The sequence below is a fragment of the Athene noctua genome, chromosome 1, assembly GCF_965140245.1.
Source record: "Athene noctua chromosome 1, bAthNoc1.hap1.1, whole genome shotgun sequence".
Taxonomy (NCBI): domain Eukaryota; kingdom Metazoa; phylum Chordata; class Aves; order Strigiformes; family Strigidae; genus Athene; species Athene noctua.
The window spans coordinates 40,382,167-40,405,770 of record NC_134037.1 but is presented as its reverse complement, the minus strand read 5'-3'; the positions used below and the strand labels follow the sequence as shown (position 1 = coordinate 40,405,770).

The following is a 23,604-nucleotide window of genomic DNA, read 5'->3' as shown; positions in this document are numbered from 1 at the left end:
CTAGCCAGTACTGAAAACCGTGGGGGTGGTGGCACAAAGTCTGTTTATTGACTGAGAAGCTGACTCGAAGGTTTCTAACACTGATGGATGACGCTGGGAAGAATTTATGTCCTGAAAACTATTCATAAGCAAAATACTGGACAACGTCCAAGAAAGATGGAGAAAGGATTGCTAAAGCTGGGAAGCACAACATGTACTAAGTATTTCATAGTAGCAGAGTGAGGGGAGCAAGCAAGTCAGACAATAAACAGGCGATAGGTGGAGCCCTGAATAAATTTAATCAGACAGTAAAAGTCTTGTCAAATCTTGAAGAAGAGTGAAAGGAAAATGCCAAGAGTCTAGAAATGAATAAAAGGTGCACAGAGAGAGCAATGGATTAAAATTGCCTTAATTTAAAAATGAAACCATAGGGGGGAAATTTATCATTGGACTGGGAAAAGAGATAAAGAGCTCTATCCTTCTTCATTCAGCATGCAATTTTGGCAAGTCAGCTTCAAATCACAGGAGAAAATTATTTGTAGCAACAATGTGTATGGTTATTTGACCCTGGTATAAAGGTTTTCTGTGGCACCCTTCCGTTGCCACAGCACTGGAGCAAATGATGTGGAGCTGAGGCACAGGTCTTGCCCATGCAGTCCATGTCTAAGCCAGGAGCCAAAACCAGCTGGTACTTAAGAAACCATGAGCTGAAACCAGCTGGTACTTGAGAAATCATGAGCTGAAAACAGCTGGTACTTGAGACCATTCTTTCTTGCTCCTGCACGACTCTGGCCTAAATATTGACTTGACTAGACTGGTCATCCCAAAGCACTAGAAGAAGACCAGGGCTTTGTAAATCATTATTTACAGCTATGGATAGGGTCCTAGATCCATGCATATGGGCCTAGATGTTCATGTCTGTTTATTTTCAGAAGCTCTATGACTTTCACCAAAGACACCTGCTTAGTGTTTGCAGGTTTGAAGGATCCATCCTGTAAGAGTTGATTGGCTTCAGTGGCTTCAAAGATCTGATATATACATGCTAAGGTTTACTATACCATCCAGTGCTGTTGAGAACGTATACTGTTAGGTGTAGAATGAGTTACCTCTAGGAGGTGAAGGCATTGCAGCCGTGCTCGTGTGGCTCTGTGTCAGGAATAATGAACCTTAGTAAGAGACATAGCTAATGAGTCAGCCTCAGGGCCATGCAGACACAGCTTTGGTGATATAAACTTGCCTGCTCAACTAGTGCTAGCTGAAATATGCTTAGTATGGGCAGCAGAGACATGGTGATGGAGGACTTGCAACTTGGGATCAACACTGTTAGCTTCTTTTTTTCTTTTTATACATTTCAGTCCTTGTATAGGTGTGTACAGCTGGGGTTTCAGAAACTCACATAGCTTGATTTGAAGTGGAAGCTGTCTTCTCAACACAGTAATTTTGTGTTGTGTGTTAATCCTGGTAGGCATCTAAGCACCACACAACTGCTTACTTGCTTCCCCCCTCACACCCAGTGGGACGGGGGAAGAGGAAAGGATAGAAGAGTAAAAGCAAGAAAACTTGTGGGTCGAGATAAAAATTGTTTAATAAGCAAAGGAGAATTGGAAGAAGAGACAAATAAAACAAGTGATGTGAAGGAAATAACTCAGCACCTCTCATGGGTGGACCAATGCCCAATCATAAGCAAAAAAAAGATCGCTCAACTCCCTAAACCCCCTCCTGTCTGTTTTGTTGTGGAGCATGGTGTTATATGGCATGGAATATCTCTTCGGTTAGTTCAGGTCAATCTGCCTGGTTGTGTCCCCTTCCCATCCCCAATCTATTCATTGGTAGGAGGGATATGCAGAGTGAGAAACCAAGAAGGCCTTGATGCTGTGCAAACACTGTTCAGCAGTAGCTAAAACATTAGTGTGTTATCAACGCTGATTTGGTCACAAACACAAAACAAAGCATTGTATGAGCTGCTATGAAGAAAATGAAGTCCATTCCAGCCTGACCTAGTACACCATGCGAGATGAGTGTTACTTTGAGGGGTCTATGTTGGAAAGATGTTGTTTAATGTTAGTCTTCCAGAAGAGCTCCCATGCCAGGTCTGTTCAGCTCACCACGCTCCATACTCTATCTCTGACCTTTGTTTCCCCATTGTGTCCTAAAAAGAACGTAAGAAGACAACAAAATTCTGAAGAAAATGTAAATGTAAAACTTATTTTTTGAAGCATCGAGTTATCTAAGTTTCTGAAACACTGGTACAATCTCAGCAAATGCTACTACTTCTGTATTCTGGAAGGGGTTAATCTAAATCATACATTTAGGCAACTGGTTGAAGAGTTGATCTAGGTTTGCCATACAGGGAAAAGGGAGGGAAAGATGGGACTCATTGCCTAGTGGAAACACATCCGTCTGCAATTAGGCAAAACATGCTCTGCAGGTGCCCTTTCCCACCTTTCTCCTCTTGACTATAAGCAGTGGTGAGCTGAACACCCTGGACTTCACTTCTGGATAGTTAAGGAAGATGAATCTTGCCTCTCACCTTTCTGTCACCCCCAGCTGCATATAAAGATAGAATACCTTTCCATTCATCGATGATTTTGTTTGAAGGCAGATCAACAATGGCAAGTACCGATGCATGGGGTGAGAGAAATGGCATTTCCTACAACATGCTTAACAATGAGGATTGTCCCAGTTTTGGGTACTTGTAATCAGAAGCTGAATGAAAAACTCAGGCTCACACACCATGTGATAACAAGCAGATTACATTGCTATGCAACTGATGAAGACGTGTTTAAGTTCAAATCTTACCTTCCTAGAAGAGTAGAGTAATATTAAATGAGCCTTCGTCTAATATTAGGTGAGACTTCTGGATGAGCCTTTTTTTTTTTCCCCCCCTGCTGTTAGGGATGTTGTAACACTTAAAAAGAAACATGGTATGTTGCAGAGCTTACAATTTTCCCATCCCAAAGGGAGGAAAATTTTTTCTTAATTTGTGATGTAAAGAATAAGAAGATGCAGTTCTGTTAAATCGTTGCTTTATTACAGAAAAAGCATCTTTTTTGCCTGTCAATCATTGCCAAGTTTAACTCACAGATATTTAAATCTTACAGTGTGGACTTTTCAGGTACTAGATTCATATACAAAGTTTTCTATCCAGTTTAGCATCAAACAGCAGTTGTCCACTCATTTGCTCGCTGAATATGATAATTTATCAAACAAGTTAATGTACAGTGTCTGGGTACAGCCTAACATATAGCAATTGCAGATTTACAGGTGTTAGCTGTCAGAAACTGACAGTAAATAAGGAAAGTCTCGAAGATGTTAAAAATAGCTGATAAAAATGTAGTGTGTGTCCTGGCACATTTTTGCTACTTCAGCCTTTTCTTGCCCACATCCCATCTCCTTGTCCAGACTGGTCTGTTCTGTACTTATCCTTTTCACTCTGGTGAGGACTGTTAAAATTACAGCTGGGAAGGGAACATGGAAATCAGAAGCAATAGCTGTATACTCCAGGAAAACCCTGACAGTTGAAGATCTATCCCAAACTAAGGTTCACCTTGTCACCGAAGGCTTACTGGGAACAGACTTCTAGAACAGTTAGGTCCTGGTCATCAAGACTCAACAAAGACTTTTTCAGTAGTCCACACTACAGGGCACTGATCACTTAGGAAAAAATATTTTGTCTTGAAAGAGGACAGAAAACAAAAATAACTAAAAGGAAACTTCTTGCAGATGTCACTCTTCAGTAGCAATCTACCAGAGTCTGGTGTACAAGAGTATCATGCTGCATAGCAGATAAAATAGAAATTTAAATACAAATATCAAGATGCTGTTTCTTGAACAGAACTAACGGCAATACCAGCCAAGTAGTTTTATTTACCAGATGTTTCAGAAAGTGACTTGAACAGCCAGTGAGAACGGTGCATAGTGTCAGCGATAACTTCAACGGTAGGTTGTAGAAGCAAAGAGCAGAGTAAACACAGTCTTGACACATTTGCTCTGTTATGCTAAGTACCTTGCCAAGAGTGAGGAATGTAAGAGAGACACACAGAGTAATTGGAATAAATATAAGACAGCTTTCCAGGAGGTGTAGCCACAAGGCAGAATAAAGAAGTTTTGGATCTAGCCCCTTGCAGATCCACAGGGGCCAATGACCAATGGTAGGCAAGCAGGCAAGACACACAAGATGCTCACCTCAGACTTCCAGGCCCTTTGAACAGGTCAGAGTTTCTTGACAGCAGCAATAAAAATATCCAAGAACAGATCTGAAGGGAAGATGGAACATATTACACAAAGAAATCTTCCATCTTTCAGCCCAAACACGCCTTACCAGCAGCTATGGCCCAAGACTGCCTACTGCCATTGCTTCAGGAGAACATGGTTTATGTGATCTCAGAGCACTAGCAGAGACTCCACTTTAGAAGGCAATGTACACAGAGCCTGTTTTCTACAAATACTCTATATACATTTAGATCCCTACACTTACCTGCAACAGAATCTGAAATGAAGGCCCCGCATCCGCATCTCCCTGGGGTTCACACAAACGAGTATGTGTATGCTTTGCAATGCTCCTTGGGATGAGGTCAGTCACTTGCCACAAAGAACTGAATTTGTTTTAAGTCTGCACGTCCTAAATAATGGGAATACTTGTAATCATTAGTTTCTTTTCTTCCATGAGATAAAGGACTTAAATTATGCAATTCCAACAGTGTCTGTGGTAATTATACCTCTGCAATACAGAACAGATTATTTTCAAAGACAAGGTAGTTTTTATTAAAAAACAGTTTCAGGGTTTGTTTTCCACAGCAACCTAGACTTGAAAAAAACCACCATGCTTACAAAAGCAGCAGGGAAGATCTGAAACAAATTAGCAGTTTCATTAAATTCTGTCATGTCAAATATATTTTTGCTCAATGGGAAGAGGAGAAGGAGAAGACATACATTTATTGCTTACGTTCATCAAGAGTCCCCTGCAGGCCCAGATGACAGTGGGAGAATATGCATTCAGAGCCTGACCTCGGGCTCACTGAAACCAAAGGAAAAAGAAGGTAACATTTTACACCTTGGCATCACCCCTGGATTTCTGCAGCCACATTAGAGAATTTCATGCTGGTTCCATTTTCTTTTTCAAACACTTCTTAGAGCATCGCATTCTCATCTTTAAACACCCTTGTGAACATGTCAGCAAAATACCACCTGCCGGTCAAAACATTTACATTTAGCTCAGCTCTTTTCCCTGGTTATTTAGCTTGGCATTTCTTCAAGCAATGCTCTGAGGCACTCTGAAATTGGGGGTTGTGTCAAGCTCATGTTTTCTTCAACACCTGCATTTCTCTATTATGCTGCCATTCCTTCTCTTCAGTGAAGGTTGGGGGAGGGCAGGGAGGGAGAGGGAGTAAAGTGTTGGCTGCCCTTCACCTCCACCAACACAGGAAATCATCCCAAGCTACACATAAGACAGAGGGCACTATTTTCAAGTCCATGTATTTGTAAGTGACAGCTACTGAAGAGCCCAAGTCAGTTTCAGATAAGGGCACTGCAGCTCTCATTGTTGTTTCATTCTAGTTTTAACTACCGCCTGTTAGGCTGAGTAGTACATTCAGACCCAGCACAGACATCTCTACAGTCAGTTGTGTTTCTCCAAAAAGGAGTCACCAAAATCCGTGTGCTCAGCAGGGAACGAAAGTGAACTAGCTGATGATCCCATATGAAGCCATGAAGCCAGCCTCTCACTAAATGAGGGAACACCACGTCCCTGAAGGAGTCCCAGCCATGGTGCCTCACCTGAACATAGCTCTCCACGCCTAGGCCAGCACAGTCCCAGGACAGAAGCCGTACTTGGACTGTTTTAAGGTCACAGGTTAGCCAATGCTGCCCCACAGCTCAGTGGCCAGGACTGCTGTGAGAAGGTCACGCTGATCCTGTTCCTTCACAAGCAGAAGGGACTGAAGATCTCCCGCATTTAAGGATGCTGCCCTGCTCACTAGTGGCTAATAGGTTTCTTACCCCAAAGAAGCAGCATTTTTCAAACTAAGCGGTTTCACAAGTGCTAAGATAGACGCTATCACAGCGTCAGCCAAGAGCAGATTTTTCCAGTCCCTAGGATTTCAGATTCTAGTTGCTGGTGCCACCATTGCTAAAACTATTTTCACCATCTTGCAACACACAAACCTGGGTTGGAAAGAAGAGTTCACTCACTAAACCTTACAATCAGAAGCATTTTTTGGTTCCAAAGGGATGGATGACTAGTGGACATAGAAGAATTGGCTAAGCCAATTGTACCTCAGTTTGTTTTTTCAAAAGTCTGAAGCCAAAGCACCTGCTGAGGTGCACAACACATAGGCTGCATCCGTATTTGGTCAGGACCATTGCTTTCTGAAAATAGTGCCAAAGAAGCGTGGGTCAGCCTTACCTTCCATCATATAGTGCAATGAGTACAACAGCTGCTCTACAAAAGTATTGAGTAATATTTATTTCCAGCAGAAACAGGACAGGCAGCTTTGCTGGACAACAGCATTAACTATCATCCTTGGGCTAATGGAAGTGGTTTTTAACAAGCCTAGGGCAAAGGCCTTCTCTGCAACAGGGCTGTCTTTGAGGACCTTCTTCCCAAGGGACCACCCATTTTCTTTTTACTAAAATCTTTGCATGGGGCTTGGTTCCCAAGATGTTTGTGTAAGTTCACTGACAAGATGAAGGTTCCACCCTTCATTACTAGTGGACATAGAAGTAGGCTAAGCCAACTGTACCCTGCATGCTGTCAGAGGGCTCTACATTCTTGGTATCCTGGCAAAGCTCCCCATTACCTGCTGGGCAAGCAAGGGCCAGCAGTTTTCCCTTTTGTGAGGAACAAGTAGCTGTTTTGATGAGGGAAGTGTGAGAAGACTGGAGCATCTTCATCAAACCAAGTTCTCAACCTAGCTTTAAATCTAAGATATGAGCAGAAATTCAGGACTGAGGATAAAAGAGGAAAGTCCTGCTGATGTTGTGGCTTCACAAAAGACCAGCAAGGTCAGAAAACCCCAACAGAATGAATGCTTCTTATACTCAGTATGCATTGAACTGAACGTGCATAGCAGCATGCATTAAGAGATACTCCCAGATAACTCCACTTCTCTGGGTCTTGGTCTGTCGGCTCCTTTTTCTAGTGTTCAGGTTGTGTGAGCATCCCAATACACAATTCACAAGTGTTGTTGCTGTGCTTAGAATTAGATTAACTCTTAATAACTTTACCAAGAGGAGATTCCACTACATTAAAAAATTTATATAATAATTATTTATTGAGTAAAAATTCTGAACTTGCCTCAAACTCATACACTCTGAAGTACATAAAATTTATTTGCAAACACTGCCACAATAGCCGTCTATTTGAAAGAGAAAATAAAAGTAAACATGCTTTCACTTAGGAAGCCATCTGGACTACCAGAAATGCTGTATGCCATTAGCAATACAACTGTGTGTGGAATACAGACAAAAATTGTATTTTGTGCCTATTTCTGCAGGATTTTCCCCACCTGAGACACACTCTGGTTTTGTCAGTGTCCTGTTTTATTAAAGATAACCTTCTTCTGTTGGCTTTATTCACAGAGAGGGGAATCTGAACTAAGTGTTGTTCCAAACTACCCTAGGAATGGTCCAGCTATTTTCTTTCTTATGCTGAACCACACTTTCATTACTATGGTAACTATCCAGTTTGTTAGAGGATTAGGGTAGGTAATCACTTTTGGTAATTATTTCTTAATTTCCCCAAATCCAAGGGAACTCTTACACTGCTATATCTACATATGTTCTGGGGAATATAGATATTGACTATTACTGAACCTCTATATAGCCATGTCTACAAAAGCAAAAAAAAAAACCAACTGCAACTGGCTAGAAACCCACATCAAATGTCATATGCAGAGGCAAGGCTATGTGCATTTTCGAGGTTTCGAGGTTCATGTCATAAACTTGGTTTCAGGGTTGGTCTACAGAAACTAATACTGAGAATCAAAGCCAGACACCTTAAAAAAAAGCTCTGGTGTGTACAGCTTGCCTGTCAGATCAGGACACCTCACTGTCTTGCTCTTATACACTGCTTGGCTTTTTAATACATTAAACTGCATAAAATAAGCCAGCACAATCCAAATGGTACATCAGTCTCCATTTATGGCTTCTGGTGTAACAACTACAGTTCAATGACACCACAAAATGAACCACTATGACGCAGCACAGATAAAACCAGGAGCATTAAATCTGTTGCCTGATTTTGCTGGAGGACACAGAGGGATATCGAAGTAGAGTTCACTGTAAGTTCTCTCAATGGCAACTGATGGGTTGACGAAGCTGAAACAGGTGTCTTTGTAGTACTAGTAGTCAATAAAAGGTTAATAATTGATGAAAATGTATTTCAAGCAGTTCAGTTATTTTTAACCATCCTTATCTTGCAGTATATAATTTTTTTTTTTTTTCTGCTACCTTGTAGAATAGACAAAATTAGAATTTCTAATTGAAAAATAAGCAACTATGCACAGGATTCATAGACATTCTTCACTTCTGGCAGAGGATGAAAAGGGAAAGGAGCCACACTTAATTTTTCTTTGCAGTCACTTTGAAGTAGTCATAGTAATAATGAGGAAGAGACTACATAAAAATTCAACCTCTACTCACAAGTTTTATTGCCAGATCTTTATTAGCTATGAATGTTTAAGAAATTATTTTCCAAAATGTTTTCTGGGCTGGGAAAAGCTCTTTAGTAGCCATAGATACACTGATACATTTTATTACAAAATTATTCTTATTTTACTAAGAGAATGCCAGGGAACGCTACACAGATTTAAATGTTCACCAAGATAAGTTACATCTTCATTACAAGGCCTTATCAAGAGAGATATTGGCAAATTGCTCCCTTATGTAGGCAAGACACCATGTTCTAATGTCCTCAGCATGTGCTAAAGGGTTGATAAAGAGGGGTTTTTTAATCCTAACAAGATGTGGTTTGCTGGGAGATGCTATTTCTTCTCTTAGACAAAACGAAATAAGAAAAAAAAAATAATGATGGCACACCAGCTTTATGTCTGAAACAGAAAGAGGAGACTTCAAGCTGAAATTTAAGATGATTGATCTGAGTTTAACTGATTATGTTCATCAGTTGCTCAGCTTAAGGGGAAAGGAAGGAGAGCAGTGTGGAGCAGAGAAGAGTGGTGTCAAGGGGAACGGTGAACACAGTGTTAGTCACAGGGGACAGACACACACACAAGTCCTTAGTGCCGTGGAGAATATAAGCTACCTTCAAGTATATAAGGTGGTTGGAGCCTTTAAATTGGACGGAGTAGGTGCAGAGAGACATTTTCAGACAACAGCACTGATGAGGTAAGCTAAGCTAGAGATTAGTCTCACTAGACAAAGTGGTGTATAAACAACAAGTCAGAAAAACAATTCACCAAACATCCTGTATAACAGAAATTGATATGTTATCATTACAGAATTCTCTTCCTTGCCCTTGTTCACTGACCATTTGTGTTTCTGTAGGACACTGTTGAGAAGACCTGATCAAAGGTCCTCTTGAGTGGAGTTTTTTAGAAGTACGTTTGAAATATAAATAAAGAATCTCTTTCCATCCAAACTAAAGCTTAGAGAAGATCCTAACTGCCTTCAATGTAGTGCTACTGTCCTGAAAAAAGAGGAGAAGCAAGGTAAACAATTTCATTTTGAAAGAGGAGAAACTATGCTCGACTGCCCAGCCAGTCCAGTCTGCCTCCTCTCCCACGTAGCAGGTAAAGGCCTTTCAGCAGCTCTTGCCTACCCCAGTGGGGTTTAGCCAGTTAAGAGGATTCAGTCCTGTATGTGCAAGGAGACAAGAAAGCCTACTACTGAAATTCCCCAGATTTAGTCACTTAATATTAGGTAAACAGTACAACTTTTAAAACATCTCTCAAATTGTTCTTGTAAGAGTCTAGGAGATGAGCTCAAAAATCAACAAAAATCTCACAGGTTCACATTTAAACCAAGTGATATTTTTTTTAAAATGAATAAAACACCTGATGAGGCCTTGGTAGATGCTTGCATCATCAATTAAGAGAAATGCAAGAACGAGCTGACTCCAACTAGGGGAAAACCAAAGTTATACGACTGAAAATCCACTAGGTCTGCTCTTTTGAAGGGATGAGTGGTTTTCTTAAACCAGAGCATATGGTAGGCCGAACACCTGCTCTACAAACTGGCTTTCTGTGGGAGCTGGCACACTCCACGTGTTCTCCAGTATGCATCAGTCCATAGCACCCGAGGTCTGCGAGACAAGCCCTGCACTTCTCCTTACACAACTGACGATTCTTCAGTAGGTGTAAGAGGAGTTTGCAAGGTTTGCAAAAGCATTTTGGCAGGGTCCCATCTTTACTGTATTCACAAAGTCCAAAGTTAGTGGAATACTAGTCCTATAGTACCAGTATTCCTCACGTTAAGAGCCTGAACAGAGTCAAAGCAGCCTCCACAGAGCTATGTGGTTTCCTAGATGCAAGCTTGGGAGGGCTGGTCAAATCCCTGGGTGTTTCTCAAGAAGACAACATAGCAGTAATTCAGCATGTAAACTCTGAAGCTTTGCAGGCAAGTGATCTATAGCTTGTGAAAAATTAATAGGGAGGATATTAAATTATTAAACTTGTTTCACTAATTCCAAAATACACAGAGGAATCTCTGCATGTAAGTGCTACTACACAGGAAATCTATTATTTAAAATTTCGATATTCAGTATTCGTTACAGGTAAATAATTTCACAGGATTTTCTGCACAAAAAAATAAAAGAACACTGTTCATTTAGCAAGTGTAGTGAAGTCCTGCTAATAGACTTGTTTTTCCTAGGAGGAATGGTGTAGAATCTTGAAGGGACAGTAGATGGACTTAAGACAGTTATTTAAACACTTTTTTTTTTTGGACTTAAACATGCCACCATACAGAATCTACTCTGCTTTTATTCATTCATGTTGTTGAATGGCTAAGGACAGAGGGTAGGTGAAGACCACCTTACTTCAAACTGGCAGTGACTGTGGCATTTAGAAGCAAACTCCACTGCTTCAAACAGTTTGAGTTATCAGAAGTATTGGGTGCAGTTTTGAACAGCAGTTCAGCCTGCTGCAGAGGAGATAGCTCTTCTGTCAGACACACATGACAACTGCTGAAGCCAGTGGGCACTGAGATGCTCAGCTGCACTTTGTGTCTTAGAGTTGGCTTTCCTGCCCCTGCACTTAGGTACCTACTTTCAGTTTCCTAATTTTTAGAAGTCTTGCCCCCAGAATTTAATGCAGTTACATTTTATGTACTCTCCTTTCTCTCTCCTCCCAGTGGTCCAAGAGCATTTGTGGAGGCCTTTTATCATTTAGAGCATTAACAACTGTATGGAACATCCAACACTGTAAAGGCGATTTTTTTTCATTTTATAGTTCACAGAAACTCCTAGATTATAAACTTCCTGGCCATAATTTCTTTCCCTTAATCTCCCAAACAGCTGACGCTTAGAGCTGTCACTCATATCTCCCTTATTATCATCTTGGAGCATGCATCGGTGCAGCACCACCCCGGCTTCTCCTGCACACTTTTCCTTGAAATGATTGCTAGTTGGGGTGTAGTTTTCACAACTTTAACTGAAGCAGATGACTCCTGCCTAAAATAGTTTGTCTCCCCTTCACCTTTTTTGGAGCTGATGCTCAACATTTTGCTTTGTGTTCTGCACTGACCTACATTTGATCAGGAGTGACACAGTTCAAAGCAAAGATCAACAAGGCCAGAGGGGGAAGCAAAATGATCCCCTTCTCCCCATCCTGAGCTGGTCAATTGGTTTAGCAACTTTTTTTGTATCCTTATTGGGAATGAGCCAGGCATTTCTTCTGACTTAGTGAGGAGAAAACTCATATCATACTGTTCTTTAACTAACATACCTGGCTTTAAATATACTTTAGCAAAATCTTCTCTTGCATGACTAACAGTCTAGTCAACTGGAGCAGCATTCCTTTGCCACATAATTGTGAGTCTCTTCCCCCCCTCCCATTTTCTGTCAGGTGGATATATACATATCTGTGTATCTTTCACAAAGATTCAAACTTCTTGTTTTACATGCTTTTAAATTTGCAATGACTAGATCTTCCTCATCTCAGTGCATTTTAAATGGCTTCATTATTTCAAATAGGAAAAAAGACTTCCAACAGGACCTTGTTTTCTACCTGCAGATACAAATACAGACAGGATTGCTAGCATGTACATTTCAATTAGAAACATTTGCAAGTTGATGATGAAAACCAGACATTACTCTTTGACCTCTACAAGCCAAATCATTGATAGCAGAATCTATAAATCCCTCAGGAAGCTACAAAGCACGCCAGAGGACCACACTCCTCATGGTTTAATGTAAAAGGATGTGCTAGCTAGGAGCCATATTAAGGTTTAATACTATTTTAAGGCTTAATACCATCATCTGCATCCTAGGGAACTCTTTACTGCCTGCTGGGGCATCCAGCAGCGGCTCCTGGCAGATTCCAGATGCTCAGATTTAGCAGCCAGCACAGGCTTGACACTTCTCTGCACCTACTAGAATTTCTTACCTGTGTTGCCACAGCAACTCAGCATGCCCAGTTTCTGTGAAGACAGTCATCTGTTTCCATAGGAACATGCACCCAGGCCTGCGCTGAAACTTCAGACTCGGAAAACATGAAATTTGACCAACAAAACTAAAATCAAAGAACGAAAGGTGGGTAGTTAACTACAAGGATAATCTGTATTGCATAGGCAGAGGACTGTACGGACCAACAGCCAGGGAATATTTACTCTGGCCCTGGACTTAAATAAATTTGGACTCTGACTAGAATGTTAAGTCACTGATCACACAAACTAAGAAAGCTCTATAAAAACATGAATTGAGATTTTTTTCTCTGAGTGATTGACAACTTTAACATTTACAATATCTGCTCAAAAAGTTGAAATGTGGGACTGGGGTATGGAGAGTCTGGGGTTTTTTCAGTCCACATTTTTCCACATTTATGCTGCTAGCCTAGGAAAATCACATAGCCCCTGATTTGAGTAGATTTATATATCTGTAGAAAGGAATAAAAGGAAAAAAGATTATTGTTGCTAATGATTGTGTGAAAACAGGTATGTTAATAAGACCATTTAAAGTAAGATCATAAAACTGTTAATGTTTTAGTAGTATATAACTTAAAAAAAAATACCAGAAAAATCTCCATTGAAGACAGTTACAGAAAACCCTCAAACAAACCAAAAAGAAAGCCTAAACCTGATTTCACAGCAGTTCATAAGTATTGTCACAGAAAGACTCCAAAGGATACATCCAGGCTACAGCTATACTCGGAAAAATCTCTGCTTCAGTTCTAATCAGATATTACGCCTTTACATCACCAGTGATCAAAGACCTAAATAACAACACAGGAAATTTAGGCAGCCAACTGGGCTTCAGATGTGTAGAAAACAGGCATGAACTGAAGGAAAGAAAGAAAAAAAAGACCCTGTATATAGGTCTGGCTTGCCACTGAACATCTCAAATTACCCTAGGTACCCGAAATCCCACACCCAGCTCATCTGAACCAATTCTTGGACTGTGCAGGCAGTGCCAATTTGAGTTCTGGTGATTACAAAGGGAGCTCAGAAACTTAGCTCAGCTGCAGGCACCTCATTTTAGGCATCTCAGTTTCAAGCTAAATCCTGCTCTGGGAAAGTTCTTAAAATAGACAGCTAAAACTGAACTGTAAGGTGTTTAAATTTTTTTGTTTTGTTTTTTTTTTTCTGTCATTCCCCCCCCCACGCCCCATAACTTTTAAACATGTAAAAATATGTACGGATGAAAGAATGGGAAAATATATCAACTTGACAAAAATAGTCAAGTACTTTATCATCCCACAAAGAAAAAAGTGCTACAAGTCAATGCTTATATGAGCAGAGATAATTGCTCTATGTCTATAACTCACTGATACTCATCTAACTGCAGAACATCTCTCATACACAAAAGTGCCATCGATTAGAGCACAACTGAAGAGCAGAACATGCATTGCATTTATCTGCCTGCTGCTAGTTTTCCTGCTCTTAACTCTTTGGAATTCCACTCTCCCTGTGCTCGTGATGAACCGATCTGACTTTGACCATGGATCCTTGGGCTGGGAAAGGCCTCAAATGAGTTTGGCAATGTGACCATCCTGCCTAAAACTTGGCTGCTGCCAGCACGGCGGGTTCTGCCTGACCAGCGAGTGGCAAGAGCTACAGCACATCAGTTCTAAGCGTGAAAATTAAATTAACCTTTAAATTACAGTTGTGGTATAGCAGGGTATCAGTAACTGTGTGCACACCCAGTGTACTTGAACCTCTGTAACTGAACCATCACAATTAATTGATTCATTGTTACAGGAGCTCAGTGGATGGGAATTTGGGACAATTCTTGAAATTCCTCCAGGTGGGTCCCACTGTATCTCATCCAGTTTGTGTGTTTAAATGTGTTGATTAACATCAGGGGTGGTCTCTGTGTCACATCCCACTCAGATGAGGGAGACAAGTAACCCAGATTCACAAATCCCCAACAGAGCAGACAACAGTGAGACAAGTCTCAAAGTCCAGACATTTATTAACTCCCCACAGTGTACTAATTGGACACACAATTATTGGCTAAGTATATAACGAGTTGTGGCAAGCAATACAGTATGCCTTGCATTTCTTAATGTTAGTGAAGGAAAAAGGGGAAAAAGGAGTGAGACAGAGGGAATAGGGGAATAGAGATCACCGGTCTGGGTTCCTGCAATGATCCCACCAGTAAGGGTTCCAGGAGGCAGCCGTCTTCTTCACTTCACTGTGCTGAGCCCTCCCCCCTTCTTTCCTCCCCCTCTTGATTTATACACACTTTCCTTGGGTCCATCCCCTAGGTTAACCCACATACCTACATATCCCATGTATGGCAAGGGGTAAGGTGTTTCATGGGATGATGTAATTAGCACGATCATGTTAGTCTTCATTGGCATATTGGTGGGTGTTAACTTTACTATGCATTTCGTGGATAATGAAGCAAAGGTCATTCACCAGACAGATGGCCCTTGAAATTTGGCCAGGTGCACCAGAGCAGGGCCGTCCTGTCTCCACAGGACTCCCCCCTCCAGCTGCATCGGGGCAGCTTTATTAGCTTTGACTAGTTATTTGGGCAGCTTTATCAGCTTTGACCTCCACACCATCCACCCCATGACTATAGTTTTGTCTTGCAAGTGTTTGAGGCATTCCTTAGCTTGGAGGGCCTCAACTTCTATCTCTTTCTCAGACTGTTTATCTCATTCTGTGTTTCTTGCCTGGTTTTCATCTTTCACACCCTGCTATAGAATTGATCAACTTGTACATAGATGTTTGTAAATAGTTAATAGAAATTAATCCTGCAGAAACAGTAATGCCAAGACCAAAGAGAGTCTTTTCTGCATAGTAAGACATTTAAGAGATGCTTTATCGGTACAGAAGACAACAGATAGCAATGCATCGTGCACATTGTGGAGTGTTTATGCAGGATGATGGGTTACAAGAACTGAGTAGAACTGGTTTCGAGAGTCTCACCTGGTTCAGCTGATAATGCTGCCACAAAGCCCATTCCAATAGAGGCTCTTGTTGCCATCCAGCGAGCAACTGATTGTCCTTGTTGGGAAATCAGAGTCCCCACTGCGAGCCAAGTTCCCACTAAATTACTTTTTCCTTTTTAACAAACACTGTTTATAAGTACCTGAGCAACCCCAGCTACATACTTTGCCCTTCCCCTTGTGTCAGCCTTTATGTTCATCTCACTCCTCTTGGCAAGCCGAATCAACTCAAGGTGGTAAAGAACTTATCCAGAAGAAGAAACAGTGAAAAAGCGCTAGTTTAAGGAGCTAGATGACCTCCTCAAGGTGCTGCACTGAGCAGAGTTGTCCACAATTTGCTGGAGAGGCTGTGGGGGACAGCATCACCTCTTTCCCCAGCACCAACTATGGGCTCAGCACAGCCACATGAGTGAATACAGGCAGCTGTTCCCTGCTGCAGCTAATTGCCATGGCTTCCCACTAATGATCATCTTTGCTTGCACCTACTCATTAAAGGCACACATGATTTATCCTTCACTGTTTTATCAGAGGAAAACTGTTCAGCTCAGTCTGGTGACTTCACTGATAACACTTTCCTCCCCCCCGTTATTTGTAACAGAGAGTATAGTTTCATATAAACTAACACATTGCTTTCCAGCTATATTATTTGATTATTACTGTCTCTGCAGGCTTTCACCTGCAAACTCTAATCATCCAGTTCTGGTCTATTAGGATTTCCTTTTGTAAAAACCTGTCATCAGTATACATAAACAGTACCTATGTTCTATTACTTTCAGCAAAGAGAAAAAATTACTTGAATTTTGTATTTTTTTAAAATGCCCTAAAGAATACTTCTCCACCATCTAATAACTATTTCTGCCTCTAAAACCATCAAATATGATAGTCTTAATCTGATTTGCAGGTATTAAAAAAAGAGTAAACAAGCCAGACACAGCCACTGAACATCCCTACAACTCTAAATCGCAATAATTCCTCCTTTTTAAACAATATAACTTTTCCTAAGTAGACTAGCTGCCATACCATAAACAAAGGGATGGTATGGAAAAAAACCTGGTGGATACTTGAGTATCTAAATTTAAAAATCCTGTCCAGCAATCCAGTACTGTAGGCAAAGTTGCTTGCTATTTATTTACAAAACCACAAAGATGGCTGCAACACTCCAATGGCTGTATGCTTCAAGGAAAAAAAACCAGCTACTGCTGCTGTTGTCCTTACTGCAAAACAACAGGTTAAGTGAATACACATGTGAAAAATTATGATAAAGAGAGGAGGTTATGTGATCTTCAGAATGTGATGGGTGGGTTATGCTCTTCAGCAACAATCTGCATGAAACTGAACTATAGATGAACAGAAATTGTTACCATGAAAAAGTAAGTTTGCACACATATTCATAGAATCAAAGGATAATTTGGGTGTAAAGCAACCTCAGGAAGTCTAGTCCAGTCCATGCTGCTCAGGGCTGTATCCAGTCAGGTCTGGAAAGCCCCCGAGGGCAAGAGTCTGCACCACCTCTCCAATAGGCTCCGCCAGCGCAAGTTTCTACAGAATCCTATGCAAAGACTGTGCTGGAAGCATTCCTCAGATCTGAAGTACTTTATTTCTCTGGCTTGTTTTATAAGTCACAGAAGCTGCTTTGCAATATACCTTATAAACACCAGCTCACACAGGAACGCAGAACAGTTGCTGGAATGTGCCTGTTTGATCACATCATCAGCAATAAAGATTAATTACAGGAGAAAACCAGACTGTCAGCAGTTCCATTTTAACAGCCACATAAGGCTGCAATGCCACCTAATGCAAACAGGAAGACCATGAGCATCACTACCTTCAAAAAAAATTTTCACTTGTTAATATAAAGTAGCCTTGATTTTAGATGCTCAGTCTGATGTCTGTCACTTCAGGAATTTATTATAGAATTTATAATCTGCAACAAGTCTTTCAAGTATTAGAGCAATACAAGTAAAAAAAGTTACACTTCAGCCACTTCTAACAACCTGTATCTTATCTAGATAAGAAAGTTGAAGTAATGTCAAATGGCCATTTGTTGCTAAGCTACTCATGCAAAGCAAGTTATGAGTAATAACAGTTCTATTCAAAACTTCCAAGGAAATCAGAGGCTTTTAGAAGTATGACAATTCATCCTAAATTACATCTTTAAAATCCTCAAAGTACCTGAAGTTTTGAGAGCCTGTCTTGGGGGAAACAAGCAACTCTGCTCATCTCACCAGAAAGTCCACTTCAGAACTTGGAACCAAGTGTCCCTCCACTTATCTCCACTACAGATGTCAAATTATGACTGCTCTCAACTACACACTTAGATGTGATCTGGATTTCAATTGTTGCAAAAGAATGCTAAGATAGGTGTTTTCCCAATTGGAAATGCAGTATGCCATGCTTGAAGAGGTCCTCCTGAGGTGGTCTAGAAGGAATCACTGTAGGGATATCATCAGACCAATGAAGACTGTAGGTGGAATCGAAACATCTGGGGACCACTCTCCTTTTTCCAAAACATGCAGCTTGAAGAGCCACATTACAGACCTATCCACAAGAGAAGAATGAGAGAGGGGAAACGCACCAGTCTTCTACAACAGCATTTTATGAGATAGTGAGCTCATAGAAAATAGTTTCTGAAAATTCTCAAATTGTGGTTTAATGTGAAGATTTTGTGGTGTAACTTCCACAAATCTGTGTGGTGAGTTTTAGTTTGGTTTTGGTCAGTTGGTTTTTAAAACTTCAAAATCAGGATGCAGCAGTGTGATGTAAAAGTCAGAAGATAGATTTCCAATATACTGACAATATACCTTCTTGCAAAGGAGAAGAAGAAATTGTTTATTTCAACTGCATGTAGCACGAGCCACTGATGTTAAGAGGTCACTGACGCATAAAGTTTATGACTGTCTTTTAAAGTAAGGTGGGTGTTGCAGTTTTGTAATGCAGGAATCTTTCTAGAAAAGCAGCTAAGGGTTAGTATAATAAAAGATACACATACATGGAGGTTTCTGTGGCTTCCTGAAAAAATCAGTCTAATTCAGAAAAAAAAATGCATGGGAGGAGACAACAGAGCAAATTTTTCCACCTTACTATGTAATGAATCTCCTCCAGAAGTCTAAGAACAACTGATGCAATGAAATAGTAAACACCGTGTAAAAAAACTTTAAAATGGTTTTTTTGGTTAATGAAAACCTACTGCATGATTGCATTCTTCAAATTCCTTATATTTACAGAGTGGTTTTATTAAGGATGCTTTTCTATAAGCAATTCTCTCTTAATGAACATACAAACATCTCCTTGAGCAGCAGCAGAGAAACGATCAGCTACGCAACTTCACGTTGGGTCCTCTGACCTTGTTTTAATCAATCTTTGAACACGTAAGAATTTCAGAACTACAACTGATATATTTGCAAATTGGATCTTCCCATAAGTGATTGTCTTCTTCACATTTACTAAAGGCAACAAAACCCAAGTAGCTGAGTTTTTAAAAATACAACTGGCAAATAATTGTTACAATTTATCATCCCTTTCCACCATCAGCAGCATGCAGCAGCTAGCTATAAAGCAGTCTTACTAATGGATTACAATGTGTAATTGGGATTTCAATCTGTATGTCTTCAACAGCAAAATGCAATATAGACACTGTATTGACTATTGTGTTTTTCACATTTCTCATGTGTAGACAAATATTTTATGAATAGTCTCCGGGCAGACATTATTAATATACTGTACTCAAGTATCTACTCCTTCAAGCTACTGTTTTAGTTACACAAAATATGTATCTACAGCTGTAAACACAACAAATTACATGATGAGTTTATCCAAGAATGTGTTCCAAACAAAGAGCTGGGAGACTGCAGGTGTACCTTTTTCCCCCAAAATAATTTTTCATTCAGGTTCCCTCTTTGACCCTGACAACACAGTAATTAAGCCAGTGCTTTCTGATGAATGTTTCAAAATTCCTTTCAGAAAACTGAAGTTTGTTTCTTGGTGAATTACCATCCGGAGATCGCATAGAACGTCAATTCAACAGTGTTTATCTGACATTAATTAGGTAACAGAATATTCTGATGTCATCTTCTACTTCTAGTCTTATTTCCAGACACAGCACTCCAGGTGGAGTAGAGAGGGAGAATCACCTCCGTTGACCCACTGGCCACACTTTCCTTGATGCAGACCAGGATACGATTGGCTTTCTGGGCTGCAAGCGCACATTGCTGGATCACGTTGAGCTTCTTGTCAACCAACACCCCCAAGTCCTTCTCCTCAGGGCTGCTCTTGATCCACTCATCACCCAGACTGTATGTGTGCTCAGGATGGCCCCAGCCCATGTGCAGGACTTTGCACTTGGCCTTGTTGAACTTCATGAGGTCAAACAGACTTGTCAAATTGTCTGTTTTAAGTAATACAGAACTAGTATTCTTATGCAGAGCAACTGTCACAACAATAACCTTGTGTTTGTGACAGAAAAAAAAAACAAAATTCCATTAGTGTTTTGCTTTTCCAGAACAGCACTGATGTTTCTGCTTAGCAGAAGAGAAACCTGTTCAGACCTCTGTAGTACAAATCACCATAAATAATGCATTGCAAAATTGTAACTGAAAACATTTAGATTCTTCTAAATGACAAAATGATGACACTACCACTGTCTCTTCTGAAATAACTTGTGACCTATGGTCAGTGACTAATAACCAGCTCCTTTTCTAACTTCAAGTCCAATAAGCAAGAGGGCACTGAGGAGCTGACAGCTCAGTTTAGCACAGCCAGTCACTGTCAGATAGCAATTTAACCTTTTTAAAGGGTATTATTAAAACATTTTTCATGAATGCTGAAGTAGTAATGCCACAACTGCAAGTCTGGCTTCTTCGGAGGAAGAAATACCCATTCAACACAACAGGAGGATGTAAACAGTACTAGATGGCATATGAAACAATGCCTACAGATATTACTGAGAAAATCTAGAACAAGGTTTTAGAAGCTTTGCTGCTTTCTTCTCCAAACTACTATTAGATAGCAGATTGTTGCCTCACGATAACACTCTTAATAATTGGGTAAAACAACCCCACTGATCCTAATAACCTCAATTAATACTACTGCAACCTGTCAAATATTTTTAGATACTTCTGTGGTCCTTATCCTGGTATCTGCAGGCCACAAGCTGTCATGTTTTTACCCTCAGAATGTTTGATGACAAGGGATGCCTGGTATCAGTGAGGTCACACAAAGTTTTGAGGGAGAACAAGACTTTGCGCTTCTGTTGTGAGTTCTCAGCTTGTGTCCTAAGCTTGTGCAAACTTTTCTGTATGACATTATAAACGGAAAACGCAAATTATTTACAAAAACACATAAAGTAATGTAAAATTATTATTTTATTATTTGATGTAAATTTTGTATTTTACCAAAGGTACTTTTATTCTCTGTTTACAAAGCCAAAAACATATCTGGATCACTTGCAAGTCAAATAAAGGTATCAGATGAAAAAGAACATTTTAAAATGACCAGTTACCTGAGTTACAGCGCAATATTTAATTCCAGACAGTATTGCTCTTAAGACTTTTTACAGTAAGAAATAATAAGCTTTTTCAAGTCAAAACCTAAATCAGTGCTTGTCATAAACTTAAGAATTCTCATGAACCAACAACATGAAATATCTTGTATAATGTATACTATACTTTTTTGCTTACCTCTACAATAAATTAAATTATTATACTCTGGATGAATTCAGTATTAGCAAAAATATTTACAAAACCAAGATAAAACACAGTATAAAATTTTTTCAAAGATATATTTCTTCCGAGAAACAGTTTGGTACCAAGAGTGAAATTTCAAGTCTTACAAAATTGCTTCTCACTTATTTAAATTCATGAAGGTAAATAAATAAGATTGAATTATACAAACAAACATTGATATCCTTATATGGGTTTATGCAGTAAAAGCATGTATCTCTTCTTGGGAGTATCCAAGATCCTTCAGATATCTGAAAGACAGAAATCAAGTTGGTAATATTAATATTTGGAACACAAAACCCACCATGGACACAGCTGAAACAAATTGAGCACCACTATCTTGTTTTTATTCAGACATGCAAATTTATGTTTACCTTTGCAAATACATTTAGAAAACAATTCATGTCCAGGAGGCCATGATCTTTTAGGATACTAAAAAACCTAAAAATAAATACAGCTATCATTTGAATTATCTCAGATTTCTCAAGAAGTAGCATAATTATTATCCAATTCCACCGTCCATTAGATCTATGCACCTGGCTTCAGCAGGGCTGCAGAAATGCAAGCAATGTCCATACTGATTCAATATTTTGAGGCTGGGCAAAAGAAATTTAGAGAACCTTTTTCTTTAAATATATGGCATATAAAATAAGGAAAATATTAGGTACAGAAATAAATAAATGCATTCAAAAAACCTGAGAAGTGCTTGTGATAGAACTGCTTTGAGTTTTACTTTTTATAACTTAATTTGTCAAGCTAACACCAACACAGAAAGCTTATTTCCTATATAGCAACTTTTCTATTAAAAGCAGCATTTAAAACCTTGGAGAAAAAAAGGTTATTGTTAATGAGATGCTCTTAGAAAGCTTTGGACAACTAACTAAAGCTCATGAAATTTACATAATTGCTGACATTTACTTCGCTACACACTAAATATACTCCTCAAGTATGATTCCAGGTGGTTTTTTCGTATTTTTTTTAAAGTTTTCTTGCAAAGCAGAAAATGCAAGGCTGTTTTTGAAGGACTACCGAGTCAGAAACACTCTAGATGGTTAGGTGATCGAATTTTTACAAATTCCTTGTTCTCCAGTTCATCATTTAAAATACTCACTGTACTCCTTGTTCTGTAAAAGGTGTTGGACCACAGATGCAGATAAACACTTCAGAGTCTTTTTTGCTTCTTTTCACAAACTCAGAGAGAAGAGATAAAGAAATCTTCCCTTGTTTACCCACCCAGTCCTTTGCTGGTTGTGAAAGAACGAATTGAACCTCAAACCTGGTAAGCAGAAGAATATTTCACGAACATTGCCTCTGATTAGAAATGCACTACACAAAATGCTAGTGATGTTTCCTATGATTCCTTTCCTGTTCTGCTCTCCTACTACACAGTATCAGATCTCACAGACATTTAGTTGTTCCTACCACTCAAATCAAATCACCTCCAGTATTGCGTATTTAATTGTTTAACCCAATCTTTCAATCTTAAAAAAAAAAATTATCTATTTCACCTTACAAAGAAAAGCAGCTGGTATGAATTAAGATACTAAAGCAGAGATTCTACCATTCCGTTATTCACTTATATATTATTATTCAGATCAGTACACAAGTAGTGAAATAAGAATGCTTAGCCAAGTTTGTGGAAACGTCAGTAGAATTTCATTAATGAGAAAATACTATAAATGGTTTTAAAAACCCCACTATCAGAGTAGTTATTGAGTAAAACCCAAGTATTCATGTATCTGAGGCTTCTATTGAAAGGGGAAAAAAGGGGTTTTACTATAAATTTGCACAATATCTAGACTATGAACCTTTGAATGTACCAGACACCATCAGGTTATGAAATAACATTGATTCTTCACTTCAGTGTTGTGAAGGAACAACTAATTTGTTCATACAATTTCAAGTAAGAATTAAGTGAGCATAAACAAAAGGTATTTCTATCATGTAAAATCTATGCAGTGACAATTTATCTAGTGATAATAAGCAAGGCTACTGAAATTAAAAGGCAACCTGGTATTCCTATGCCTCCTGACAGAACTATAGCTAAACCAAGCTGACATGACATGTGCATTAGTGCATTTTAATCTGCAGTTACATTGTAACTGAGAAAAAAAAATACAACAATTAGACAGTAAGTAAAAATGAAAGCAGTGGGCCGAATTTAAACTTTTAATTTCTAGATAAACATCTCAACTAAGTGACATCAAAGAGACTTTTCAAGACTTCTCCAAATTCAGAATGTTGCTCTCACGGTACGCTACCCTTCTCTATCATACCTGTGCTTCTTTTTGCATATCTGTAATTTCTATTGCTAAGGCTAATCTTCTTCACCTTCAAAA

At 39.5% G+C, this 23,604-nt stretch overlaps 1 protein-coding gene across 2 annotated transcripts in view; it reads right to left on the bottom strand.

The window, feature by feature from the left end:
* Window positions 1-20,900: 20,900 nt before the first annotated feature.
* CYB5R4 (cytochrome b5 reductase 4) overlaps window positions 20,901-23,604 on the bottom strand; it is a 38,703-nt gene continuing 35,999 nt past the window's right edge. For both annotated transcript variants that reach the window (XM_074895971.1, XM_074895972.1), the window contains exons 15-16: window positions 22,377-22,541; window positions 20,901-21,516 (exon numbers count right to left, since the gene is read on the bottom strand). In XM_074895971.1, coding sequence (XP_074752072.1) covers window positions 21,462-21,516; window positions 22,377-22,541 — 220 coding nt within the window. In that variant the 3' untranslated portion in view covers window positions 20,901-21,461. The remainder of the gene's footprint in view (window positions 21,517-22,376; window positions 22,542-23,604) is intronic.